This window comes from Lutra lutra, chromosome 13 (genome assembly GCF_902655055.1).
Source record: "Lutra lutra chromosome 13, mLutLut1.2, whole genome shotgun sequence".
Taxonomy (NCBI): Eukaryota; Metazoa; Chordata; class Mammalia; order Carnivora; family Mustelidae; genus Lutra; species Lutra lutra.
The window spans coordinates 24,466,637-24,493,327 of NC_062290.1; the positions used below are offsets into that span (position 1 = coordinate 24,466,637).

At 43.5% G+C, this 26,691-nt stretch overlaps 1 protein-coding gene and 1 pseudogene across 1 annotated transcript; both read right to left on the reverse strand.

Annotated features, from left to right (window-relative positions):
- Nucleotides 1–2,371: 2,371 nt before the first annotated feature.
- On the reverse strand, nt 2,372–9,205 carry LOC125082949 (spermatogenesis-associated protein 31D1-like; annotated as a pseudogene).
- A 10,392-nt stretch (nt 9,206–19,597) lies between these two features.
- On the reverse strand, nt 19,598–25,657 carry LOC125082950 (spermatogenesis-associated protein 31D1-like). The gene is made up of 6 exons (XM_047698878.1): nt 25,430–25,657; nt 24,446–24,491; nt 23,834–23,894; nt 23,033–23,567; nt 21,538–22,486; nt 19,598–21,486 (listed from the first exon to the last, which is right to left on the reverse strand). Exons 1-6 carry the CDS (start codon nt 25,619–25,621, stop codon nt 19,598–19,600), a joined length of 3,672 nt encoding a protein of 1,223 aa, XP_047554834.1. The 5' UTR covers nt 25,622–25,657.
- Nucleotides 25,658–26,691: the final 1,034 nt, after the last annotated feature.

The window sequence follows — 26,691 nt, forward strand, 5'->3', positions numbered from 1 at the left end:
GCCAATATACTAACACATTTTTCTCTCCAAACTTTCATGTTTCTGATCTTCCCTAAACTTGAGGGGTAGCTTGTACATATTACACCTAACAATTGTGTAAGTTATACAAATTTACATGTTATTTTACATTCAAGTTTCCCAATTGTTTTATGCTTTCTAAATTTGCATAGAGAAATTGATCCTCATCTCCCTAGTCATTTTTCAGCTAATATACTTCTTACTTTTTATGATCATGATGCTTTCCCATTGGAGGAGGAATCTGGAAGAAAGGAAAACAATCCTAGAAGCAGAACAAAAGTATGAGATCACTCGTGGATGGTATTACCATGTAATTTGGACAGATGCCTTCCTATAAGTTCTGAGTGTGCAAAGTCTGTCTTATTACATCACCCAATGTTTCTCTGAATGGAAACAATACACATTAGATATGACGTGTTATGTGACCCAAGGCCATTAACTCAACCCATTTGAGCCTTCACATCTCCCTTGGTTGGAAGTCTGCAAGCCATAAAAACAAGGAAAATATCTCAAAATTGGAGTTACATACTCTGAGATCCCTAGTACTCGCTTTTCCGTCAATTGGGTGACCCATTCTCTCTGATGTTCAAGCTATGAGAATTTAATTTGGAATGATGGATGTACTATGTTAAATATATTAATAAGAACAGAACTTAAACCTTGCAAACTGTAGGGTTTCCTTCCTCTGTAAGTGTGGCTAGGTCTACAGAAGCTGAAGGTTACTTATTTAGACCTATGGTCTGGGACCTAGGGCAAAGTGGAGAGACTGTGTTAGAGCCAGGATGTGCCATATTACACCTAGTTTTTCCTCCCCTCTAAGTCTGAATACTGGTAAGTAAGATGGTTTTGAAGGCTTATTTTATTTTACCATTCAGGATGAACCCATACTAACTTTACCTCTCTGCACCACCTTTTCTTCCTTCTTTGGATGCTCTGGTCTCTTTGTTGTTTACTTGCCAGCTGCCACTCCATTTAGCCATTGAACAGTTTGACCTTGATGACTTGGATATGAATGAGGACAAAGATCCACATGGCACCTTTGGCCACTTGTGCTTCAGCAAACTGAATAGGGTGTCCAAGAAGAAACCCTTGCATTAGGAAGACTTCTAAGAAGATTCCAATCCTCCCCACTTCCTGATGTTCACACCTTTATGTAATTACCCCTCCCCTTGAGCATAAGCTGGACTTAGTGATTTGCCTCTGACTAATAGAAAAAAGGAAAGGTAATGGGATGTCATTTCCATTAGTTTACAAAAGATCTTAACTTCTGTCTTATTTGCAGACTCTCTCCTTGCTTTGATGAAGTAAGCTGCCATGCTGGAGAAGCCCACATGACATCGAGCTCTAGCCAAGAGCCAGCAAGGTACTAATGATCTCATTCCAACAGACTTTGAGGAACTGCATCCTGCCAGTAACTGTGTCAATGAGTATGAGTACAGGAGTTGGTCCTTCCCCAGTCAAGCCTTCACATGAGAATGTAGCCTCAGCTGACATCTTAATTGCAGCCTTGAAGCAGAGAATCCAGGTAGGCCTTGCCTGAATTTCTGACCCACAAATGCCATGACATAATAAGTATATATTTTTTAAGCCACTAAATTTTGGAATATCCATTACACAGCAATAGATAATTAATGCACCCCTCAATTACTGTAACCTTGGTATAAAATGTTGCATGTCTGGGAAGGCAGGCACCATACAGGATGAGAGTTTCCCTGGCAACATCCCTGGAAGTACTCTCTTCATGCTCAAAGACGATCCCATATGATCATATGTTGAAATGGTATCATTGGGCTGTAATAAGCCTGAGTATCTTCCAGGAGGTGAAGCCTAGATGACAGTAACTCATCCCACCCGACAGATAATTTGGGAGCAGATGAAAAGAGTTTGAGTCAAGTTCTACACTGTAAAGGTTTTTCTCACTATTTGTAAAGGCCTAAATGTTTTCAGAGTAAGTTCTTTGTACTTCTTTGTACTTTTTATGAAAAAAAAAAAAAACAAAAACAAACAAATAAAAAAAAACATAAATGTTTTAAATATAGGACATCAGAGCAGGATCAAATAAACAACCCTAGGATAAAACTGAGAAGACTACTGTCTGGTTTCTTACAAGGGACTGGTGCACTTGTAGAAGCCAAAAGAGTTAATCATTAGGAGTTGAATGCACTGCTTCCTTTACCTGAGCACAAGCCCCAGTCCTAGTCTCAGTGCAGCACACAGAGAAAACCACTCTCTATTAGAAGAAACATTTATTGAGGAGGATTAATATTCTTGGTTGTACTGAAGGTTGTTCTCATCAGAGGATATACTGTCATGAAAACTGTGAGGCTTTCTCAACAAGGACTGAATTATTTCTTTAGGGAAATTTTTCTCCCTGGAAGTGCTGGAGAAGCATTTTCTGCTAGAGTAGAAGAGTCAAATTGCTAAACACAGTACTTTTGTTAGGGTCACCCCTGGTGGCCCAAAGGACCTGGCATACTTGATGCACACGTGGGGCTTGGAGATGAGGCACAGACTTCCCAGAGGCCAGAGGAGAAGGGGGTTGACTCTGGCATAACAGCTGATCCTTGAAGGCCTCAGCTTTCTGGCGATGTCTGACCCTGTCTCTGTTCTGACACTTGTAAGACGGTTCTGGTCAGCACAGACAGCTTCTTGGCTGCAGGACTTGATACTTGCCCGTTTCTCTTGCTGTGGGTCAGAGAGAGTCTGATAGTTGGAGGGATGTCGCTTGTCAGGCCCTATTTGGGCCTTTACATCCTCCTGCTGCTGGCTTAACTCTGAGGCCTCAGATCCATACATATGTGCCAGCTTCTCTTCTAGGACCTTCCCAGGTGAGCTTGTGAGTTTCAGGAGGCTGATAACTCCCAAAAGAAGCCACATTTTCAATTGGGTCTTGGTGCTACACTAAGGTGGACATGAACGTGGCTTTTTGCTGGGGGCTTTATTAATGCCCTGTGATTTTTTTTTTTAATCTTCAGCATAACAGTATTCATTGTTTTTGTACCACACCCAGTGCTCCATGCAGTCCTTGCCCTCTCTAATACCCACCACCTGGTTCCCCCAACCTCCCACCCCCCCACCTCTTCAAACCCTTCAGATTGTTTTTCAGGGTCCATAGTCTCTCATTGTTCACCTCCCCTTCCAATTTCCCCCAACTGCCTTCTCCTAACTTCCCATGTCCTCCATGCTATTTGTTATGCTCCACAAATAAGTGAAACCATATGATAATTGACTCTCTCTGCTTGATTTATTTCACTCAGCATAATCTCTTCCAGTCCCGTCCATGTTGCTACAAAAGTTGGGTATTCATCCTTTCTGATGGAGGCATAATACTCCATAGTGTATATGGACCACATCTTCCTTATCCATTCATCTGTTGAAGGGCATCTTGGTTCTTTCCACAGTTTGGCAACCGTGACCATTGCTACTATAAACATTGGGGTACAGATGGCCCTTCTTTTCACTACATCTGTATCTTTGGGGTAAATACCCAGTAGTGCATTTGCAGGGTCATAGGGAAGTTCTATTTTTAATTTCTTGAGGAATCTCCACACTGTTCTCCAAAGAGGCTGCACCAACTTGCATTCCCACCAAAGGGGAAGCCTTTCTCCACATCGCCTCCAATACATGTTGTTTCCTGTCTTGCTAATTTTGGCCTGTGATTTTTCTCTTTGAATTGATCCACTGAAAAAATTGCCTCATCTTTTTTTCTGAAGTAACTTCAAGAGGAAACTGTTCATTCTGTGACAGATTTGGGGAAACACTCTCTCATTTTTTGTCCTCAACGCAGTGACTGTTCTCTCTGCCTACAGATGTCCCTACTCCTGAGTCCTCACTTCTGCATTTTCTTGCTTTGGGATCCTGAGATCTCACTTACTTGCACCTCTTCTTTATGGGAAGTTCATAGGCTGGCCCTTACAGAAGGCCAGTTTTGAGTCCCAGGATTCCTGCTGCTGCTCTGTGCTAATTCTGCTGTCCTTCAGTTGGACGTGCAGCACCTGGGATGCTTCCATGTCCCCACTGCACACACTTTGGGACTGAGTCAGAGAAGCCTTGGAAGTCAAGCTATCTGAAGGAAGGTGTATGTCAGTGGGACATCCTTGAGCCTGGTTATGCTCCTCACTCTCTAGTTTAAACTTTAACTCACTCAGGATCTGTCCTTTCAGGTCTGATAGTTTAGAATCTTGGGAACCAGTATTTTTGGTGAGGGGTCTTCTGTGATCAGGGAATCTACTTCTGTGATCAAGATCTACTTTACTCATGTTGACATTTATCATTTTGTAGCTTCCCAGCTCATTGGTTGTCAAGGTGTCCCAAGATTGGGATTGAAGGGTACAGAGCTCCTTGGTGTCGAATATATCCCTGGACAAGTTGGGCATGACAAAATGTTCTAAATTCTTCTCCACCATCACTTTGCCCTGTTCCATTTCTACTTTGTTACTGGAACTCACATTCTCATGCATTGGCTCATGCTCAGCCCCAGCTTGCCCTGTGAGCACCTCTGGGCCAAATGTGTTGTCTTGTACAGTCTCACTGGGTCGCACTTGAGCTCTTATGCTGTGTGCAGGGGGCTAAAAGTCTGGCTGCCCCACTCAGCTATCTGGATGCACTCTGCAGTCTTATGGTCAGTGTCAGAGTGTGATGCCTTCAGGCCCCCATGTCCTTCATTGCCACAGATGACATAGCGGGGAGAGGATGATCCACAGTGGGGACTGACTTTGTTGTTCTCACCCTGTTTCCCAAAAAAGGTTTAGAGCTTTCCTCACGGGGTTTAAAAAACTCGGCTTTGGAATCCACCCCAGAAATATGCATGGCTGAGAAGGGAAAGTTAAATTGGGGAAGAGACCATGTTTTGGCTTCTCTCAACATATAGAAGTTTATGGATTCAAGAGCCCTGAGGGGTAGACCGCACATTTGCCTCATGTAAAATCTTATAATATGGGCCTCTAGCACCTGTTATGTACTGGGATCAAGAAAAGAATGCTCTAGAGTGGTGCTCTGGCAGTAAACCCTACCCACCCACCATTCTTTTTAGAATCTGTGTTTTCTGTAGCAATCTAGGGACTCACAGAGAAAGGCAGTGTATTGTCCTCAGCCACCCACGAATAACACACACCTATAGGAATCCTACCGCTGTGATCTGCAAAACTTCTTGCTCATATGTAATCTAAGAATGCTCTTCATTTGATTCTGGTCTGTGTTCTTCCTTGAGACATTTAATAATTCATTCCCTGAGTGTTCCTTGAATGACAAACACAGTTACTTTTCTCCAAGGCAGCCCTCAGACCTTTCTGAGACCCTGTGGGCTGTCTTCTGGACTCTTCCGCAGGATATATCCAAGATTACTCCTCATATCCTTCTTAGCTGGAACTTTGTTTGGACCCTCTCATGGAACCTTCCAGAGACATGCAACTCGGTCTTTGCTAGATCCCTGCTACTATGGCCCTGAAGCTCAGAGAATTATGAGTGAACATGTCTGCCTTTTTGCTGAGAGATTTCTGTTAATTTATGCTGAGGCTCCATCAATGCTAGGGCTCTAGACTTCTACAGTCATGGAGGCACCAACGTGGGATTACCTTCCTTGGACTATGTAACTCCAGTGTCTCCTGGGGTTCACAGGCGATATGAAAATTGCCAGGAAAAATGGAGACTGGCACATAGGCATAGGATGACCAGCTAACAAATGGAAGGTTGGGAGCTCGAAGACAAGTGGTTTCTTGAGATTTCTGGAACACAGGGACTAAACACTACAAACTTTCCTGTTACTTCTGCAATACGTGCCATTTCAGGTGTTGATTTTCTGTCAAGATATGAGGGTCTGACTCATTCTTGGATATATGGAAAGACACTGAATAGTCCCTAATCTGGGATGAAGAAGAAGATGGGAGACAGGACTGAAAATAGGCCTGGGTTTTCACCTGAGTGAAAGATGGGGGCTGGGATTGGGGCAGGGTTTGAGGCAAAGGCTGGAGATGTACACCAGGGAGAGCAAGGGATTGGGAATAAGGAAGTGGTGGAGATGCTTGCATTTTGATAGCAGAGATATTATGAATTCTTATTATTGAATAAGACAGTGTGAGACTCTAGTGGGGAAGTACTACTAGAAAATAGGACAGTGGCTATGAAGGACTCAGTGTGCAAAGAAAGAATACCTCAGAAGTGCTGGGTATATTTCTGATGCAAGTTTCCTCCCAAAGCCTTGATATAGAGGAACTGTTGATAGAGAGCTGCTCTGGTTTGCCTTCAGTGTTCCAGCCAGTTTTGTGGGCTGTAGTGAACTGTACATCAAATGGCTGCAACAAATTCTCCAAAGATGTCCATTGGTATTCTGACCACATTTGTTTTGAAAATGGCCCCTCCTGCTTTCTTCTCTAAAATCAGAAAGCCATTTTCTCTCTAAGAGGGCCTGGGAGTTAAGGCCAGGGAAAGAAATTCCACTGGCCTCCTTGTGCTTAGTAGCAGAGTCTCTCCAGAGATAGGTTTCTGGTTGATGGAGGTAGACTTGCTCTTGCTGAGAACTGGAGTGTGATAATGTGGGGAGAAACATGTTCTTGGCATGAGCCTTCCAGGAGGAGAAATCTGAACTTGACAGACTTGAAGAGTCAGTACGTCTGATTATTGGGACATCAGTGGACAACCCACCAGGGCTATCTAGAGATGACTTCTGAGGAACAGGGTTCAATGAGATGGAAATCAATTTGGATTGAGTAACAGTTAAAGGGCAGTCTGGCAGTGGTGAAACAGTTGGTGCAGCATGATGACAAGCAAATGAATCATTGGGGTTCCTTGTCTGAGACAGATTTGGTAAGAGGTTGATATCTTGTGAAATGGTGGGGTTAAGAGCAGAGATGGTATTTAGAGGTAAAGTAGCCTCTGGTTGGACAACAGGATCTCCTTTCTGAATGTCATGTAGTTTGGAAGGGGGAATGGCAAGGGGATGGGATATGGAATGTCTCACTGGAAACTGAGAATCCAAGGCTTTTGACTCTAGTAGCAGAGAGTGACCAGGGGGTGAGGGTAAGAAAAAAATCAGCTAATGGGGTCATTGGGTTAGGTGAGAAGATGGTGGGGGGTGGTAGAGAAGGCTAAGGCAAAGGGGCTGGTATTAGGTCTCCTGGACAGACTGCTGAGAAGTCAGGGGATGAAGTGAATGAGGAGTCAGTCATAGGAGGGGTAGAAGCCAAGGGGATAACAGAGGGAGTAGCATCTTCCAGAGCCCCTGGGAACAGCAGGTGACCCATCTCAGCAGTTGTGGCATTACACACATCACAGAGGGGGTCTCAACATAACAGTTGACAACAGTGGATGGTATCATGATGCCGCCTAGGGGGCTGTGGAGACAGGAGGAACAAAGCTGCAGCCAGGACCAGAACAAACATAAGTGACCCTGGCAAAGGTAGGCCCCCTGTTCACATCCCCAGGACTTTCGAATTCTAACTCTGAGGAGTTTCCATCCCATGTCAATTCCAGGCTTCCCTGAGGCTCTAGAAGTTGAAAGACTCTGCTTAAAAGGGGGGTACAGGAAAAAAGGTAATGTTTAGTTAACTTTCTAGAAGAGAAAGCACATTTCTTGCCTCCTCTACTTGACTCTGGCAAGTTCTCCAACCCGGGAAACCAGGAGATAGATGAAGATAGAAGCAAAAGATTTTATAAGAAGCTAAGTAGAGTGTCCTTTACATGATACCCTAGGTAGATTGGACTTGGAGAGCTCCAAGAATTAGGATATAAGGTCATATGATCAATGCTAATAATAATAAGACTTATATTGTTCTATCATTCACAATGGGCTTTTCTACATATTATCTATGCTATGTAATACTGAAAAACATCCTATGTGGATCATAGGTCAATGGTCTTCTCAAAGAGGAAATTGAGTATCCATGATGTCACAGGTCTTTCACAAAGTCAGGAGACAGAGATTCTGACTCTTGACATCTCACATGGCCACCTAATGGGCAACGTCTGTTGTCCAGATCCATCACTGCTTCGTGCTCAGTAATGGTCAGAGCAGGGAATCTGAGAAGGGTTTTGTACTCTGACTACCTTTCCATGAGCCTCTCTTCTGAGGCTTCTGTTTTCTGAGAGGGAACATATCTAGCAGCTGGCATCCTCAGAGATCATGGACCTGAGCCCTTATGGAGAGAACAGCAAGGGTCACCCTTAGAGAATTCAGGTGGAATAGGCAGACCCTTACCTTTCAGAGTCCCACCTTTCCTCCTCCTCTTGGCTCTGTCCTGATGCTAGAACAAAGATAAAAAGAATGAGAGGGGTTGGGACCCATGTCTAAATCTTCTCTCAGAAATGGAGACATTCTTTATCCAAGTATAGTAGGACTTTAATTAATAGAACTTTGTGTTCCTTGCTTTTTTCAGTTTTTAAGGTGATAAAGTATTCTCAATACTTACTTCTGCGAAAAACTCAGAGGAGGATTTTGTCTGGGAAGTCCACACTTGATATTCTCAGTCAGAATTCCTTTGTTCAATGAGGACACAGAAAATGAAGTCCAACAGTCACATGTATGCTGCCTCAGGTAGGAACCTGTATCCTAAGTCATAGCTCAGATCTCACTGTCTTCTCAGAGGCTCAGCACTGTTCTCCTGATCAGCCCAGCATGAAGGAAGCCTTGATCGAGTGATGCTGGACATGGGAATGTGACGCATGATCAGCTGCTGGGAAACTATTCTCTTACACAGACCTCATACTCTCAAAATAACCCAATTCAGGACTACAGAATCCCTGTATTTGAGATTTTACCCAAGACCCACCACCATACCCAGATAGACTGTGAGTTTCAAGTAGAAACCTTAGTCCTTCCTTAACCCTTATCCCTGCCAGGCCACTTTTCCTAGAAGAATGAATGTATGTTCTCTTAAGACTTCCCATTTTAGGTATTTCTCTAATCCTACCAAAAGCATTTAGAAATCTGGGAAAAGGAACAGGAAAACAAAGAACCCATTCTCTGAAGGGCAACCTCTGGATTGAACAGACTGAAAAACTGAACAGACTAAAAATCTATGACTTTTCTTGGAACAATAGTGATAAACCACTACCTCAAATCTGAAGAGAGTATCAACGCAGAAAATCATACCTAAGATTTGCTTACCTGAAACAGAAGGCACTGGAAGCTCAACACCGCTTTCCTGGTAGGAACACTTAAACAGACATTTCGACAAATTCCTGGAGGATGCATATGGCCTAGCATGAGAGTGAGAAATTCCTGGAGTCACAATCTGATGGGAGCCCCCCACTTATATGGGTTTTATTACCGGGAACCCAACCTGGTTCTCATAATAAAGAGCTACCCCCCCCAAATGCTGTCTGGCATTTTCTGGCCAGGAAGAGTAGGGTTAGGGTGATAGGTAACCACTTTGAAAATATTGTGAAATATTCCCAGACTGTTTTCCATAACAGAAGCCTACTCAGAGGGGAAAAGCCTACCAGAGCATTATGCCCCATGGGAGAAGGTAAATTACCCAACTACGGCAGCCACCTCTAGATTTCCTCTCTCACCCAAAGAGTGGAACAAAACAAAATAAAAATCTCTGAAACACTAGTGAACATCACAATCCAGGAACATAAGGCCATCATTAAAAGACGAATGATTAATCATATCCCCTCCCCTCACTCCCCTCACACCTTACTACAGTATTGACAGCTCTGGTGTAGGAACAGGATCATAGCTAAAAAGAGCTGCAAGGTATAGGTTTTATTTAGGGAGATTTAGGGAAACCTAAAGACACTAGGGGAGACAAAAACAAGGACACTAGAGGAAACGGCAGCCTCTGATATGTATAGCTACAGTAAATATTAAACACACCCCAACACCTAACCAGATTAACATAAGACTTCACATTAATGGTCTTTTTATTTCAGTTCTGATTACCCAATACATCATGTTTGGCTTTCAAAGAAAAATAACAGGACATGCTAAAAGGCAGGAAAAAGCAAACTGTTAAGACAAACCAAGCATCAGCTGTACATTCAGAAATGACACATTTCAGAATTCTCATATGCGGAAGCTAAAGTAACCATGATTATGTTAAGGGCTCTAATGGAAAAGGTAGATGACAGAGGAAAGCAGATGATGCATGTAAGCCGAGAGAAGGAAATTCTACAAAAGAATCAAAGGAAATGTTATAAAATAAAAGCAGTATGACAAATGAAAAATGCCTTTGATTGAATCATCTGTAGGTTGCATACAGTCAAGGAAACATATGTGAGTCTGCATAAATGTCATTAGAAACTTGCCAAACTGAAATACAAACAGAAAAAGAATTTTCTTAATCCTAAAATCTAGAATATCCAAGAACTGAGTTTCAAACTGTGTAATATATATGTAATTGGAATACCAGAAGAAGGCAGAACATAAAAAATGTTTGAAGTAATAATGACCAAATATTTTCCAAGATTAATAACAGATTAATGATACATTGTGAAAGTTCAGAGTACACCAAACAGGGAAATACTAAAAAAGTCTATACCTGGACATATCATATTCAAACTGTAGGAAAACAAAAGATAAACTTTGAAAGAATCCAGAGGGAAATATAAACACTACCTCTAGAGGAAAAAAACATAAGAATCATGACCTATTATCATAAACCATGAAAGTAAGAGATTGGAGTGAAATGTTTAGTGTTGAAAGAAACAACCACCAATCCAAAATGTTATATCTATTGATATTATCCTGCAAAAGTAAAAGAGAAATAAAAACTTAGACAAATAAAAACAGGGGATTCATCACCAACAGACCTGCCCTGCATAAATGTTAAAATAAGTTCTTTGGCAAGAAGGGAAATAACTCAGATCTACATAAAGGAAAGAAAGAGAAGGAATGAATGAGGGTCAAATAAAACTTTCATTCATCTTATTCTCATTTGACCTAATAATAGTAATGATAATGTGTTGGGTGATTATAGTATATGGATAAGTGAAATGAATGGCATCATTGTTACCAGGGACAGGAGGAATTGGACACTCCTGCACTATCTATGAAGTGATATGACATTATATGAAAGTGGGCTTAGAGTAGTTGTAAATGTATATTACAAACTCTTGGACAACCACTAAAATATTTTTAAACACAATAATTGATAGACTAACAAAAGTGAGAAAATAGAATTATATATAATGCTTGTTTAAAACCAGAAAAAAAAAAAAAAAACAGAGAAAGAGGGGAAGGATAGGTATAATGAATAGCAAATAGTATGGACAAGGTAGAGATTTTAATCCAACTATATTTAAAAATCACTAAATGGAAGTGGACTAAATTCACCAATTAAAAGAGTAGACTGTTAGAACAGATTAAAACAAAACAAAACATAACAAAAAACAAGACCCAATTATATGTTGTCTATAAAATACCCATATTAAATACAAAGATACAGATTAAAAGCAAAGGGACAGAGAAAAATGTACCATGCTAACACTAAGGAAAAGAAAACAGGAGTTACTCTATTACTTTTGGACAAAACAAACTTCACAACAAGGAAAATTATCAGGGGTAAAGAAGAGCATTACACAACAACAAAGAGGTCAATTCTCCAAGAAGACAGAACAGTCTTTAACAGGTACACATGTAACAACATAGTCTCAAAATATGTAAGGCAAAAACTGGTACAATTGCAAGAAAAAATGGATGAATCCATTGTTATTGCTGGAGATTTCAACAGCCCTTATCAGAAATGGGCAGATTCAGCAGGCAGAAAACCAGTAAAGATATAGTTGCCCCAAACAACATCCTCAATCAACTTGCTCTAATTGACATTTATAGAATACCTCATCCAACCACAGAATACACATACTTCTCAAGCTCACATGGAATGTTCACTAAGGTGGACCATATTCAAGGACACAAAACACACCTTAAAAAATATAAAATAGAAATCACACACAGTATGTTTTCAGACCATAATAGACTTAAACTAGGAATCAACTACAGAAAGATAGCTGGAAATCCCAACATGTTTAGATTAGATTAAATGACATACTACTAATACACAGGGCAAGAAAGGAGACTCAAAAGAAAAAAACTATGTTAAACCAAGTGAAAATTAAAATACAACTGAAGGGGCACATAGGTGGCTCAATCTGTTAAGCATCTGGCTCTTGGTCTCAGCTCAGGTCTTGATCTCAGGGTCATGAGTTCAAGCCCTGTCTTGGGCTCTACACTGAGCATAGAGATTCATAAAATAAAATAGGATAGAAAAAAAACTACTTAGTATTTGTAAGATTCAGCAAAAATCTCCCTGATATGAGGAAGTGGAGATGCAACATGGGGGGTTATGGGGGTAGGAGAAGAATAAATGAAACAAGATGGGATTGGGAGGGAGACAAATCATAAGTGACTCTTAATCTCACAAAACAAACTGAGGGTTGCTGGGGGGAGGGGGGTTGGGAGAAGGGGGGTGGGGTTATGGACACTGGGGAGGATATGTGCTATGGCGAGTGCTGTGAAGTGTGCAAACCTGGCGATTCACAGACCTGTACCCCTGGGGATAAAAATACATTATATGTTTATAAAAAAATTAATTAAATTAAAAAAAAAACTCTGGTTAAAAGGCAAAACAACAACAACAACAACAACAAAAGTATCATTTGGAAGTTGTTTTAAATTCATCTATTTGAAAAGAAAGATTTAGTATCTCTGAGGGACTTTACTTACCTGATTGAATTTCTGTTTCCAAAATACTGGTAAACACAGTTTCCTCTTTCGGTAGCACAGCACCAGGAGGAGGAGCCCCACCCGACCCAGGAAGGCAAGGATGGGAAGACTGAGCAAGTGTAATTGGAGTTCAGCCATGGTGCAGTAAGGCTTCTCAGACAAAGATGATTCACATCATTGCAAATGCACTCCTGCCTCAGGCAGCTGGGCATGGAGAATCCATGTATTAGAGTTCCAGGTCCACATCACAGGGCTTTAGTACAGACACCAAAGGTTCCTGAGTGCTGGGGAGGAGACAGGACAGGAGACAGAAACTCACATGCAACCCTTGCCCCACTATCCAGCCCAATAGATGTGTCCATCCTTCCTGGCCGGTTAGATGCATCCAGCCTACCTTCCTGCTCCACCTAGTCACATATCATATATTTACCTTAGTGAAATGTTCTCAGTCGCCTGTTACCCTGATATCACCTGAGACCCTTCTCACTGCTTGGTGATCTTACTTTGGACCTCAATTCATCTCTGAAGGTTTGCTGTACCCCGGGATTTACATTCTCAAGTTCTACTCTGCCTTCAGCTGCAGCTCTCCCTCATACATCTTTCCCTGTATGAAGCCAGAAATAGACTCAGCAACAGCCCCACCCCCATAGCTCCTCAAAAGTATTCAAAAGGTTCACTGAAAATCATGAGAAAGCAGAATAGCCTGTACCAAAGAACAGAAACCATGACAAAGAGGGAGACAAGGGCACAACATATCCATGGAACTGAGGCAAACAACTTAAAAGCTTTTAGTAATTCTTTCATTTCCCCAAATCCCTCTTAGGCTATTCATGCACTATAGGTTCTCTTCCACACGTATAATGTCTCTCCCTGCTGCTCCCTCTTTCCTCTCTGTCCAGTCCCCCTTCTCCCCTCAACACTTTTCAAGGTTCTTTATTTTACAGAGCAAGTGTGCTGCATCACAGCAGACCAAACTCACCTTGATTTAGGAAGTGAGCTCCTCTATCATAATGTCTAATGAGCACAACTGTAACTATACCTAGCAATACCTTTTGGATTTTTGAATGACATCTATGTTTATTTCTTCCATGAAAAGTGTTTTTACCACATACCTTCTACCTTACCTTTTCACCAAAATGCCTTATTGTCATCTCTACCAATTTTAAATGATAATGACATTTTTGTTGATAGTTATATGTATTTATTTCTTCTCCCCATGTTACCTAGTCATTTAATAGTTGAAACCATTACAGCTTCATTATTTAGATTATAAACTGTTGAAATTAAGCCCTGTATCATTTCCTTACTTGACTTGCCTACATTCCCTTCCTGATGAATCAGTCTTGCCCTAGACACCCAATCCTTTCCCTCCCATATGAGGAGGGTTTGCCAGTAATGACAGCCTTCTTTTCCCCTCTTAACCAGCGTCCACAGCTTCACCATTGTCTCTCCCAAAGGAAAGTACACTTCTGACCCACCCAACTTCAAATACCCTCCCTTGACTGCAAGATGTATGTCTGTTAAGATAAATCCCTCCACATATCTTTGAATTTCTGGAATTGTTTTTAAATAGGCCCCTAGGACTCACAACTATAAAAACATCCTTTAAAGTCTGAGCAAGATAAGTTCCACCCCAAAAAATTTCCAGGTATGAAAGCATTATAAATTTGGCACATCGAATTGATTTTTCAAACCTGGCCTTGTTCTAAAAAAGGCTGAGAAACTGATCCCAATTAAAGGAAACTAAAGATACACAGCAACTGGATGTAGTAGGTGATTCTAGACTAAATCCTGTAAGCAGGTTTACACAAACTCACATACACACACACACACACACACAGAGGGCATTACTTGATGAATTGATAAAAATGGAATTTGAGTGGGGCAATGGTTAAAAGTTTTACATCAACATGAAACTTACTGAAGGAGATAACTGTGCTGTCAGAGAATATTCTTTGTAATAAGAAATACACTATGAAATATTCAGGGAGAAAGTGCATGATGCATGAAATGTATTTTCAAATATTCAAGAATGTATGCATAGATTTCATAGGCATATATGTAGAGAAGGGGAAGGAGAAAAGGAGAGAGAATTGTAAACAGGTCAAAATCTTAATAGGTAAATCTGGATAAAGGGTATATGGCTTTACCATCTATGGCTTTTCCATCTATGCAACTTTTCCAAAACTTTATTTTCAAATACATTTTAAAAATAAATTTGGCCTTTATGCTCCCCTTCTTGTCATCTTTAAGCACTTATTTTTAAATCCTTTGTTTTAACAGCGTTATTGAAATAAAGCTCACGTATCATAAAATTCACCCATTTAACATGTATAATTCCTTGATTTTCAGTATATGCTCCACCACAGTCAATTTTAAAACGTTGTCATGACTTAACAGAAACAAATCTGCAAACTTTTGCTATTATTCTCCTCTCCCCTCCTCCCTCTAGCTCTAAAATGAACTACTTTCTGCTTCTACATTTACCTATTCTGGATATTTCATGTGAATGGAATCATATGTGGTCATTAGTGACTGGCTTCTTTCATTTAACATGTTTTCAAGGTTCATCCCTGTTGTGGCATGGATTGGTCTTTTTTATTCCAAAAATATTATATCATAGGGATATGTTATATTTTACTTACCCATTTTACAGTTGACAGATGTTTGAATTGTTTCCATCTTTGACCATTTAATAAGATAGCTATAAACATTTGTTTACAAGTTTTTATATAGACCTATGTTTTCATTTCTCATAAGTATATACTAAGAAGTGGAACTGTTTATGTTAAACAGTTAACCTATGTTAACTGTTATGTTAACCCTATGTCTAACATCTTGAGCAACTGCCCTAATGTTTTCGAAAATAGCTGTAGCATTTTTCTTTTTTTTTTCATTTCTTTAAATTTATTTTCAGCATAACAGTATTCATTGTTTTTTGTACCACACCCTGTGCTCCATGCAGTCTCTGCCCTCTCTAATACCCAGCACCTGATTCCCCCAACCTCCCACCCCCCTACCTCTTCAAACCCTTCAGATTGTTTTTCAGAGTCCATAGTCTCTCATTGTTCAACTCCCCTTCCAATTTCCGCCAACTGCCTTCTCCTAACTCCACCTGTCCTCCATGCTATTTGTTATGCTCCACAAATAAGTGAAACCATATGATAATTGACTCTCTCTGCTTGACTTATTTCACTCAGCATAATCTCTTCCCAACATTGTGTGGGGGTTCTAATTTCTCCACATTCCCACCAAAATTTGTATTCTTTTTGATTTTAGCCATCCTTGTGGGATTGAAATTTTGGCAATATTGATTTTGATTTGAATTTTTCTGATGGTTAATGGTATTGAGCAGTTTTCATCTAATCTTTTACTTTTAATGGCATTTTGGGAAAGAGGGGAGTGTTTGATCTACTTCATGTAAGGTGATACACAGTAGTTTATTTGAACAGTAACATGACAAATTTTTCTTCTAAATATTTGAAAACACACAATGCCAAGCCTTCAACAACATATACGGTGTTGTTCTATACTTTTTGCATATTACAGTTAAGGAGTGATTAAAGGACAGTGAAATTCTGCCCTGAATTTGCTCCGTAAGATTACTTCTTCTGTGCGGTTGAGGAATTCACTCACATGCCTCCTCAGGGTTGATTATGAGGCAGAGAAGAACTGATTGCCAAAGCCTCTAAAGCCCAGTGCCTTTTTGACACCAATGCTGCATACACCTGTTGTGAATAAGTCTGTAGCACAGGTGATAAATATCAAAGAAATGTGAGAGTTTCGATGTGGACACATAGCATATGTCTCAGAGAAGGATGGCAACTTGTTTTAAAGGGGCTTTTGCACTTTAATCACAGTGTATCACACCCGCCCAATGATAACAGTGCAAGTTGGGTGGCAGATGGGTGTGAAGTTATATTGTTATATGTGCTCTTGGACATTTTTCTGTAGTAAAAAACATTTAAAAAATGCAGTAAAACCATTAAAAAAAAAAGATGTTGGGTGCCTCATAAGGACAGGGAGGAGGGGTCAGAAGGAGACCTGGCAAGGGCGGATCAGTCCATCAAGACAAGAAGTTAACTCTCTCTCAATAAAGACATTTCAGAAAGTATATTTCCTTTCAGATTGGGAAGGAAACCGCTTTCCGTATAACAGGAAGGATGAGGAAAAAGAAGAATGGGCAGATTTTTTTTTTTAATAATTTGGGTTTGTTTTGTTTTGTGAGAGGCTCAATTACGGCTTTCTTGCTCCTCTGTGAGCTGTGCTCCAGCACATCTGCTGGGCAAGTGAAGATGGCCTAAGTTTGAGGAAAGTAAAGGAAATTTGAAATAGATCTGAGGGCCACCTGGGTGTCTGTCTCAGTGGGTTAAGAATCTGCCTCGGTTCAGGTGATGACCCTGGTGTCCTGGGATTGAGTCCTGCTCCCTGCTTGGTAGGAAGCCTGCTTCTCCCTCTACCTCTGTCACTCCCTCTGATTGTGCTCCTGCTCTCTGTCAAATAAAATTTGAAATAAAATAAATTAGATCTGGGTGCATTGAGGAGAGAAGGTACTAAGGAAATAGTGACCTAAGTCCATTTATTTTGTTCAAATTAGTTAGTCTTGGATAAGTATTTGTGGAGTGAATGAATGATTTCCAGGTAGTGCTGGGGCTGGATTTCATGTGGCATCAGTAGACTCAGTTGTGAGTAGACTCAGTTTTGACATGGGAGATTTAATCCAACAATAATCAGTTACATACAGAAAGGCATTTCTAAAAAAGGCAGAGAGACAAGATTTTGCCAGACAGGAAGGACTGAGGGGGATTAGATGGGGTCGTTCACTTGTACTAGAGACTTGTTTTGTTTTGTTTTTTTAACTGAAGAAGGGCTGATGCAATATCACAGTAGTGTCAGGTATGCAACTCTATGCTGTGCTGTGCTCACTGGAACTGCAGCTACCACATGTCACCAGATAACGCTGTTACAGTACCATGGACCCTACTTCCTATGCTGGACTGGTGCTTTTTAAATGTTGGTTACCCGACCATCATCCACTTTCCACTTCTTGCCTATCCAGCAAGGCCTTGCTCTTCCTTTCCTCACTCTCCAAGGAAGAGCAAGGCCTTGCTGGATAGGCAAGAAGTGGAAAGTGGATGATGTGGAGTAGAAAAATTAACAGGGACATATAAGCTGGAAGGACAGGGGCATGAGGCAGAGGGACAGAATGTCAGACTATAGTATTCTGATGGCAGAAGTATCCCCGGTAATAAGCTCTACAGGGTGGCACGAAGTGCACTGGGTTGGCCATAATGGACTGTAAAATGAGATTATGTAGGAACACGAAGTCTGGGTTACTGGCTGGTCTGTCTGCATAGATGTTAGAGCCTCCTTTAGCCCCTCCTCACCTCTTCAGGCTCCCTGCCCGAGGCCCCTTCCCACCTATTGTCCCCCTCAGGGCCTCCACAGCATCAAATCTGCATTCTTTCTGTGACCCCTACATTCAGATAGTGTAGGGTCAATGATAACCTGGACAAGAAGCTACAAGTGTGAGAGTGTAGTGAGAGAGGTCATGGACATCTGGTTTTTTGTTTTAGCACTGAGCAGCCCTGAGGCTGTCCAGAAGACTACTTCAGGTGTTCTCTAGCACACTCACCCCATTTTGAGTCCCAGTCTGAGGTGGAGTTGCCTTCCCTCCAGAGCCCTGTTTTAAGTGTGGAAATGTGTGTCGTCTTGCCCCCTACTCCCGCAAAAAAGCATTCCATGGAGTTCCATGATAAGCCCCCAAACATGTGTATCCTGGTACACATTCTAGAACTCACCTCTGGTTCATAAGTTGCACGTCTTCTGGGGAAGAGCTACCATGGCTCCACTAAGGTCTTGAATTTTGAAGGTGGCATACCGCCATCCTAGCCATAGTAAAGGCCGTATCTTATATATTGTCATCGGGTGTGGATGGAAGGCAGGCACCAAGATCACCTTCCCCCAAAGGGGATGCCATGCCTGACAGCCTGCAGGTATTGCTTGCATACTCAAGGAACAGAACCATGCCTTTTTGGTATAAGGCATCGGTACGCTGTGCCAGATTCCAGTCTGCCTCAAAGTGGTGGTGCCTGGATCAGACTGAGGAAGGAGGGGAGTGGGACAGGGTCCTGAGAAGGGGATGATTAGACATACACTTTTGTTCTACTAGCAAGGTCCCTCTTTCACCTTTTCATTTCTTCAAAGGTATCTTATACTGGAAGGTGGTAGCTGCCTTGTCAACATTCCTACCACTAACAGCTAAGTGATGCTTTTGTTGTTCTGCAAAAAAACATCCTCAGCCCAGCAGCCTAAAGGAACACCCAGGGAGGGGAAGCACTTCCAGTGGGAAACCCCAATGTCAAGTTTAACGTGACTTACAGGACAGATTTTTCAGCAGCATCTAGGGTATTCTTCGAAGCTACCCCAACCAGCCCAAGATCAACCTGAACAACACCCCCCCCCCCCAAATACTCCCATTCAGAGTTCATCCACCTGTGGGATCCTCTGATCACTGACTTCGAAGTCATGATTAAGCTACTGTAACACAATAACAGTGAAGAAACAACAGTGTCTTAATCATTATTTTCTGAAAACTATACCTGTCTTTGATCCTCCTCAGATATAGAAGACTTATATATTGTAAAGGGTGTAAAACATTCAATGAGGGGAGAGGTGTGAGCTACTATACATTTTCAGTAAGGCTAAGCCATGGGACAGGAGAGAGAGCCCATCTCCTCACAGTTCATCAGAGAGGGGGCTTTTGGGGACACATGATACATATTTCCCAAGAGGTCCAGGAGATTGGTCACCTTTTAGAAGCCAAAGGAAGCAATCAGTAACAGCTGAACAGATTTACCCAAAACCCACGCTCCCAAGACAGTACACAGAACAGACATCACTTTATAAGAGAAGTATTTACTCCTCGCAAGGCATTATTTTGGGGGTAGGAAATGCCCCCCAATACCCTCTCACTGGAAGTTCTCTGTAAACAGCTTTCTGTTGAAATAGTAGAGACCCATCTCTGTTCACAGTGCCTGCAGGAGTCGTGAGAGTGGCCGGAGTCCACTGGGCAGCCTGATGCCCACAGGTGGCCTTTGGGTTGGGCGCAGGCTCCCTGAGGGGCATGGAGAGGGGATACTTCTGATGCGGTAGCTGGTCCTTAAACGCCACAACTTTCTGGGGCTGTCTGTCCTTTTTTCTGAGCTGTCTGTCAGCTTCTTGCTGGCAGGACCTGGTATCTGTCTCCTTACAGGCGGGAACCCTGTAGTTGAAAGGGTACCCTGGGACAGGCTGTGCCTGGGCCTGCACTTGTGCTTTGTGCTGAGTTTTCCCCAGCTTGGTTGGGGAGGGAATGGGCTGCTGAGGGCAGGTGCTGCCTATTGCACGCCGACACCCCATTCTCTCCTCTTGGATCTTCCCAACCGCTGTCATGATTTTCTGAGCTTCGGGCGTCCCAGTAAAGGCAGCTCTACTGTTAAGTAGGCCTCTGCTTTCCACAGATAGGGGACTATGCTTCTCCTGGGAGTTTTCATGCCTTTTGCATTGAATTCCAGGAGTAAGCCATTGCAAAAAATCCTTCATTTTTTTACTGAAAATAGAAGGAGGCTGAGCCTTCTGGGAAAGGCTTTCAGGAGGCAGCTGACCCTTCTGTGATAGGGTCTGGGAAGGCTGGCTTCCCAGCTTTACCTTCCATACAGCGTCCTGAGTAGGGAAACTCTTCTTCGATGGCACATCTTCAGTAGGGAACCTGTTCATCCTCGGTTGGGATGTTCCCAGTCCTGCATCCCCTCCACCATGCTCTTGTGCCTTGGATCCCGGACACCTCATGGTCTTTGCAGCCGGTGGGGGGTTCTTATTCTGGCACTTCCTTAAGAACTGCTTAGGGACCCAGGACTCCTGCTGTTGTTCCATCGTAATTCCTGTGTCCTCTGGATGGACATGCAGCACCTGGGAAGCTCTCGTGTCCCCGGGGGAGACACCCTGGGCATGAGTCAGTGAGGCCTTATAAGTCAAATGATCTGAGGCAGGGGCCAGGCCAGTGTACGGGGCTTGGGCCTGGCTATGCGCCCTGTCCTCCAGTATAATTTGGGAGCTAACTGGCTTGTTGGTTGTCAAGATGCGAGGTTGTGAATGACCTGTATGAAATTCCTTGGTCCTGAATATCTCCCTGGACTCTGTGGGCACAACAACAGGTTCTGGATTCTTCACCCTTCTGCCTTGTTGCCGTCCTCTTCTAGCACCGGTATTCGCACTCTTATCCTTTGCCTCCCGTCTGATTGCACCTTGCCTTGTAGGCAGCCTTGGGGCCCATCTGTTGCCTAAGGTGTCACGTTTGACAGATGTAGGAGTCTGGCTGCCGTTCTTAGTTTTCAGCACATCCTCTGCCAACTGATGGTTGATATTACAGGGTGATGGCCTCAGAATGCTCTGTTCTTCCTTGCCCACAGTTGAGGTGGCAGGGAGAGGATGATCGCGGATGGGGGCTGAATTTGCTGTTCCTGCTTTGTCTCCATGGACAGATTTCAAGCTTCCATCAAGGGAGTGTGTGGACTCTCTTGATTTAAAGTGCTGTATGGATTCAAGGACCCTAGGGGGCAGGCCCCAAGTCACCCTCTTATTAAGCCTTTTAATATGGTCTTCCAGCTTCTGTGCTGCACGAGGTTCAACAAGGGGAAGCTCCTGGAAGGTATTCAGGGAGTAGTCCTCAACCTCTGATGGTGGCAAACTTCCCTGCTTTATTTCAGTCTGGGATTTCTCAGAAAGTAGTGAGGTCTGCTGCATAGTATGCCATGAATTATGCACAGCCCCAGGCAACTGACCCTCACTGATTTCCTCAGACTTTCTGCGTAAATGTGTCTTCAGGGCATTTTCAAGTTGTCTCTGTCCCATAGTCTCCACAGACACCATGGAGTTTTGCACGGATGGGCTCCTAAGTTCTTTCTCAGAATCATACCCCATATCATTCTCTGGGTTGTGTCCCTGATCCTTCATCAGGTCATCTTCATACTTTGCCAGGTCACTGTCCTCTAACAGAATTTCTGGGACCTCCACATACACGCTTTTTGACATACTCCATCTGATCGGACTCTTATTAGAGATCCCCGAGTGTCCACCATGGCACTGAGACTCAGGTAGCTGTGGAAGAGTACTCGGACCGCTCATCAGTGCGAGAGACTCATAGATCCTGCGGGGCAGGCCCCACCGGTGTTGGATGAGCCTCTTTCGAAGGTGACTCTCTAGTTTTCTCCGAAGCTCTTCATTCAGAGGAAACTGTCCAGGAGGGACAGAGATTACAACTTGGGCCTTGGTGGCCTTGTGGCTGAGACAAGGGTTAGGAGCGGAAGGACAGTAGTCCTCCTGGGATCTTTGGACTACAGTGGGTAAGCCCCACACACGTTTCTGTACCTTCTGCAACACGTCCCATTCCACATGCTGCATTTCTGTTGATGTGAGACTCTCGGATTTATTCTGAGGTCTGTGAAAACACACTCCACAGATCTTGATGTCGGGTAGAGGACCAGATGCCCAGATTGGGAGTGGGGATTGAAGCTGGGCCTGGGGCTGGACCTGAGGGATAGGTAGGGGCTGGGTTTGAGGCAGGAGTTGAGGTGGGTTCTCAGGCAAAGATGGAGGAAGTGGATGGGGAACTACTGGGGATTCCTGCTCTGGGGAGGCATTCGAGATGTTATCTGAGGCATCAGCAGCAGGGAAGAAGGACTCACTATGTGGAGTTTGGAGACCCCAGAAGAACTGGATGGGGGTTTGCTGTGAATGGCCCTCCTCCAAGGTGGTAGGATACGGGCGCTGCTGCTGCATAGGCAGCTCCTTTGATTGGTCTTTGCTGCTCCCAAGAGGGAGGGAGGATGCCAAATCATGCGTACCAACAATTGTTTGTTTTGGAAAAGATCCCTTTGTGTCCTTCCACCTGAGGAAGTCACACCTCTTTTGGACTTGTTTCTCTAGAAGTGCCAGGGCATCAGGGCTGAGAAGTGAGAGGTTCCCAGGCTCTACAAGGTTGGCTGCAGGGTCTCCCCTGGAAGAAGCGTCTGAAGAATGGAGGGCTTGATGGAAATCACGTGGAGCCAGGGTTGAAGGGAAGAAGTCTTTGGCATGAGTTTGCCACTGAGGGAGGTCTAAAATTGACAAGCTGGAGGGGTCAATGCCTGTGATTGCTGGGACATAAGTAGACAACCCACCAGAGCTCTCTGGGGGTGGTGAGCTCTCTGGAACAGGCTTCCTTGAGATGGAAATCGGTTCAGATGGAGTCACAGTTAAATTGCAGTCTGGCGGTGGTGAAGCAGACTGGGTTGGTGGTGCGTGATGACGAGCAAAGTTCGCAGTGGGATTCACCCTCTGGGACAACTCCAGTAAGGGGGTGACATCTTGGGAAAGGGTAGGTTCCGGAGAAAAGATGCTTTTTAGAGACACTGTCTCTGTTTGGACACTACGGTCCACTGAATGGGCATGATGGGGTGGGACAGGAGGTGGACAGGCAGGGGACTGGGCTGGGAAATGGTCCATTTGGAATTTGGGATCCGAGGGAGGAAAGGGCTTTGGTGGCAAAGAATCACCCGGTGGTGAGGGTGGAAAGAAACCAGCCACGGGGATCACTGGGTTAGGTGAGAAGGAGGAGGCAGGTGGTGGGGAAGGCTCAGGCAGCGAAGCTGGTATTAGCTCTCCTGGAGGAACTGCTGAGAAGTCAGGGGAGAGAGTGAATGATGAAGAAGTCACAGCAGCTGTGGAAGCCAAGGGAGTAGAATCTTCCAGAGCCTGCAGGAACAGCAGCCGATTGATCTCAGCAGTTGTGCTATTACATACCTCACAGGAGGGGTCTGGACATAACAGTTGACGAAAGTGGATGGTATCGTGATGCCGGCCGAGGGGGCTGCAAGAGACAGGAGGTACAAAACTGCAGCCAGGACCAGAATAAGGGGAGGAGGCCATGCAGGCCTGACAAGGGAGGGGCCACCTGAAGCCTGCTGTCCCTTCACAATGCCCCACTTTTATGACTGGACAGTGTACTCCGTAGCCTTCACCCCAATATCTGTTCCTATGGCTACCCCCCCATGGCTATGACAGACTGCAGTGAATCCTGCAATTGCATAAAACCTGCTCTAAGGGGCAATAGGATCAAGGGGAAAAACTGGTCACCTTCTTAAAATAGAAATCAGCTTCCGGGTCTCCTCCACTTCCCGTTGGTACCATCTGTCATCTGGGGAAACAGGAGAGTGAGTTATATAGTGAAAGTAGAAACATAGGTATTAATCCAGGAGTCCCCTTATGGGACAGCCTCAGGATGTTGGGATTCTGAGAGCCCCAACAATCAATAGATGAGGGCAAATGGCCAATGACGTGAAGCTGGTTAGTAATCTAGCTTCCTGTATAAAGTACTTTCATGTAAATTACCCATGTGATGATCAGACCACCTCTGTGAAGCAGAGAGGTCAGTGAAGACTCCTCTGAGTATCCATGATGTCACAGAGCTTTCACAAAGTCAGGAGACAGAAGTTCTGACTCTTGTCCTCTCACACGGCCACCTATTGGGCAGCACTCATTGTCCAGATCCATCACTGCTTCATGCTCAGTAATGGTCAGAGCAGGGATCTGAGAAGGGTTTTGCACTCTGGCTGCATTTCCATCAGCCTCTCCTCTGAGGGAATATATCTAGCAGCTCGCATCCTCAGAGTTCATGGACTGGGCCCTCATGGAGAGGACAGCAAGGATCAGCCTTGGAGAGCTCAGGTGGAATAGGCAGAAACTTACCTTTCAGAGTCCCACCTTTCCTCCTCCTCTTGGCTCTGCCCTGACGCTAGAAGAAAAATGAAAAGAATGAGGGGGATTGGGACCCATGTCTTACTCTTCTCTCAGAAATGGAAACATTCTTTATGCAAGAATTCTAGGACTTTAGTAGAACATTGAGTTCCTTGCTCTTTGCAGTTTTAAAGGTGATAAAATGTTGTCAATATTTACTTCTTTGAAAAACTCAGGGGACGACTTTGTCTAGGAGGTCCACACTTGGTATTCCTTGTCAGAAGTCCTTTGTTCAATGAGGACATAGAAAAGGAAGCCCAACAGTCACATCTGTGCTGCCTCAGGTAGGACCCTGTATCCTAGGTCATAGCTCAGACACCACTGTCTTCTCAGAGGCTTAGCAGTGTTCTCCTGATCAGCCCAGCATGAAGGAAGGCTTGATCAAGTGATGCTGGACATGGGAATGTGACTTGATATGATCGAGTGCTGGGAAACTTTGTTCTCTTACACAGACCCCATCCTCTCAAAATAACCCAATCCAGGACTACAGACTCCCTGTGTTTGGGATTTTATCCAAGAACCACCACCATATCCAGATAGACTGTAGTTTCAAGTAGAAAGCTTTGTCCTTTCTTAACACTTACCCCTGCCAGGCCTCTTTTCCTAGAGGAGTGAATGTCTGTTCTCTTAAGACTTCCCGTTTTAGGTGTTTCTCCCACTCTACCAAACTCCTTTTAAAACCTGGGATTAGGGATCCTGGATGGCTCAGTTGGTTAAGTATCTGCCTTAGGCTCAGGTCAGGATTCCAGGGTCTTGCGATCTAGCCCCACATTGCACTCCCTGTTTAGCTCTCCGTCTGCCCCTCTACCCCACTTGTGCTCTCTTGCTTTGTCTTAAATAAAATCTTTAAAAAAAAAAAAGGAATAAAATTTGGGATTAGAAATGGAAACCATAGTAATCTATGTTGAGTTCACCCCCTCCCCAGGGTTTTCTTACCTTTTGGGTGGTTTTGGTTTTCCAAGTTGGAAATGGAATCCCCACCAGGTAGCACAGGAACAGAAGGAGCAATCCCAACCCACACAGGAAGGCGAAGTTGGGATCAGTCTCCAAGCATGTTGAGCCAAAGCTCAGACATGGTTTAGTATCGCTATTCAGAAATGAGAGCACATTCCAGTGTTTGAACTCCATTGTCTGAATCACAAGACAGCCTATACTGTGCACACGCTGAATATATATCCTCCCCAGGCTTACATCACAGAGCACTGTCACAAAGAGTTTCTGAGGGTGAGGGAGGGCAGAGTTGAACAAGGTGTGTCCAGAGCCCCTCCCCACCTACTAGCTCAGAAGACCCCTCCATCCTCCTAGTCCTTCAGGTCTGCCATCCTATTTTCCTACTCCTTTTCATCATTTCTCTGGGATATCCTTTCATCAATTTTCTGTCATTCCGTGTATAATTCATATATTACCTGGGTCCCTCTTTACTGTTTGAGACCTTGACTTCGGTCTTACCGGGTCTGTGCCTTGAAAGTCTGCAAGACTACCTGGAATTTTTGCTTGTACCCTGACATTTACACTCAGGATCACATAGGTCCTCAGATCCAGCTTTCATATTCAATGTGTTTGCCTGGGACAGCTGGGTGGCTCAGTCGGTTAGGTAACCACCCTCAGCTCAGGTCATGATCTGAGGGTTCTGGGATCAAGCTCCACATCTGGCTCCTTGCTCCAAGGGGAGCCTGCCTCCCCCACTCCCTCTGCCTGCAGCTCCCCTGATTGTGTGCTCTCTGTCAAATAAATAAAACCTTTAAAAGAAAATGTGTTTGGCTTCCATGAACCCAGAGAGAGACCTTAAAGTTCTTTCACACTCACTTAGTTTTGTACATGTTGCACAGCACGTTTCAGTTTTTGTTTCATTCGGCCTTTAGTATCTTCCGTCAGAGAGGCTGGCTCAATTAAACTCAATAATGCATTATTCAATAATCCCAAAACTAAAGTCAGTATAAAATTATTGTAAATAATTAAACCTTCAAATGGTCCTGGGGGTATCTGTGTAGCACTCATATCCCTAAAGTTAGTGAAGCTAAACTGCATAAAAGGTTTGGGGACAAGCTAACACCCCCCCACACACACACACACACACAGCCGTTGACAAAATAATCCAATATATTTCATATTGAAGAATAAAGTGTTTTCTCCTTTTATTTCAGTCTTTCATAAAATATTGACCCCAGGTCTTCTTACTCTACCTAAAATACTGTGTT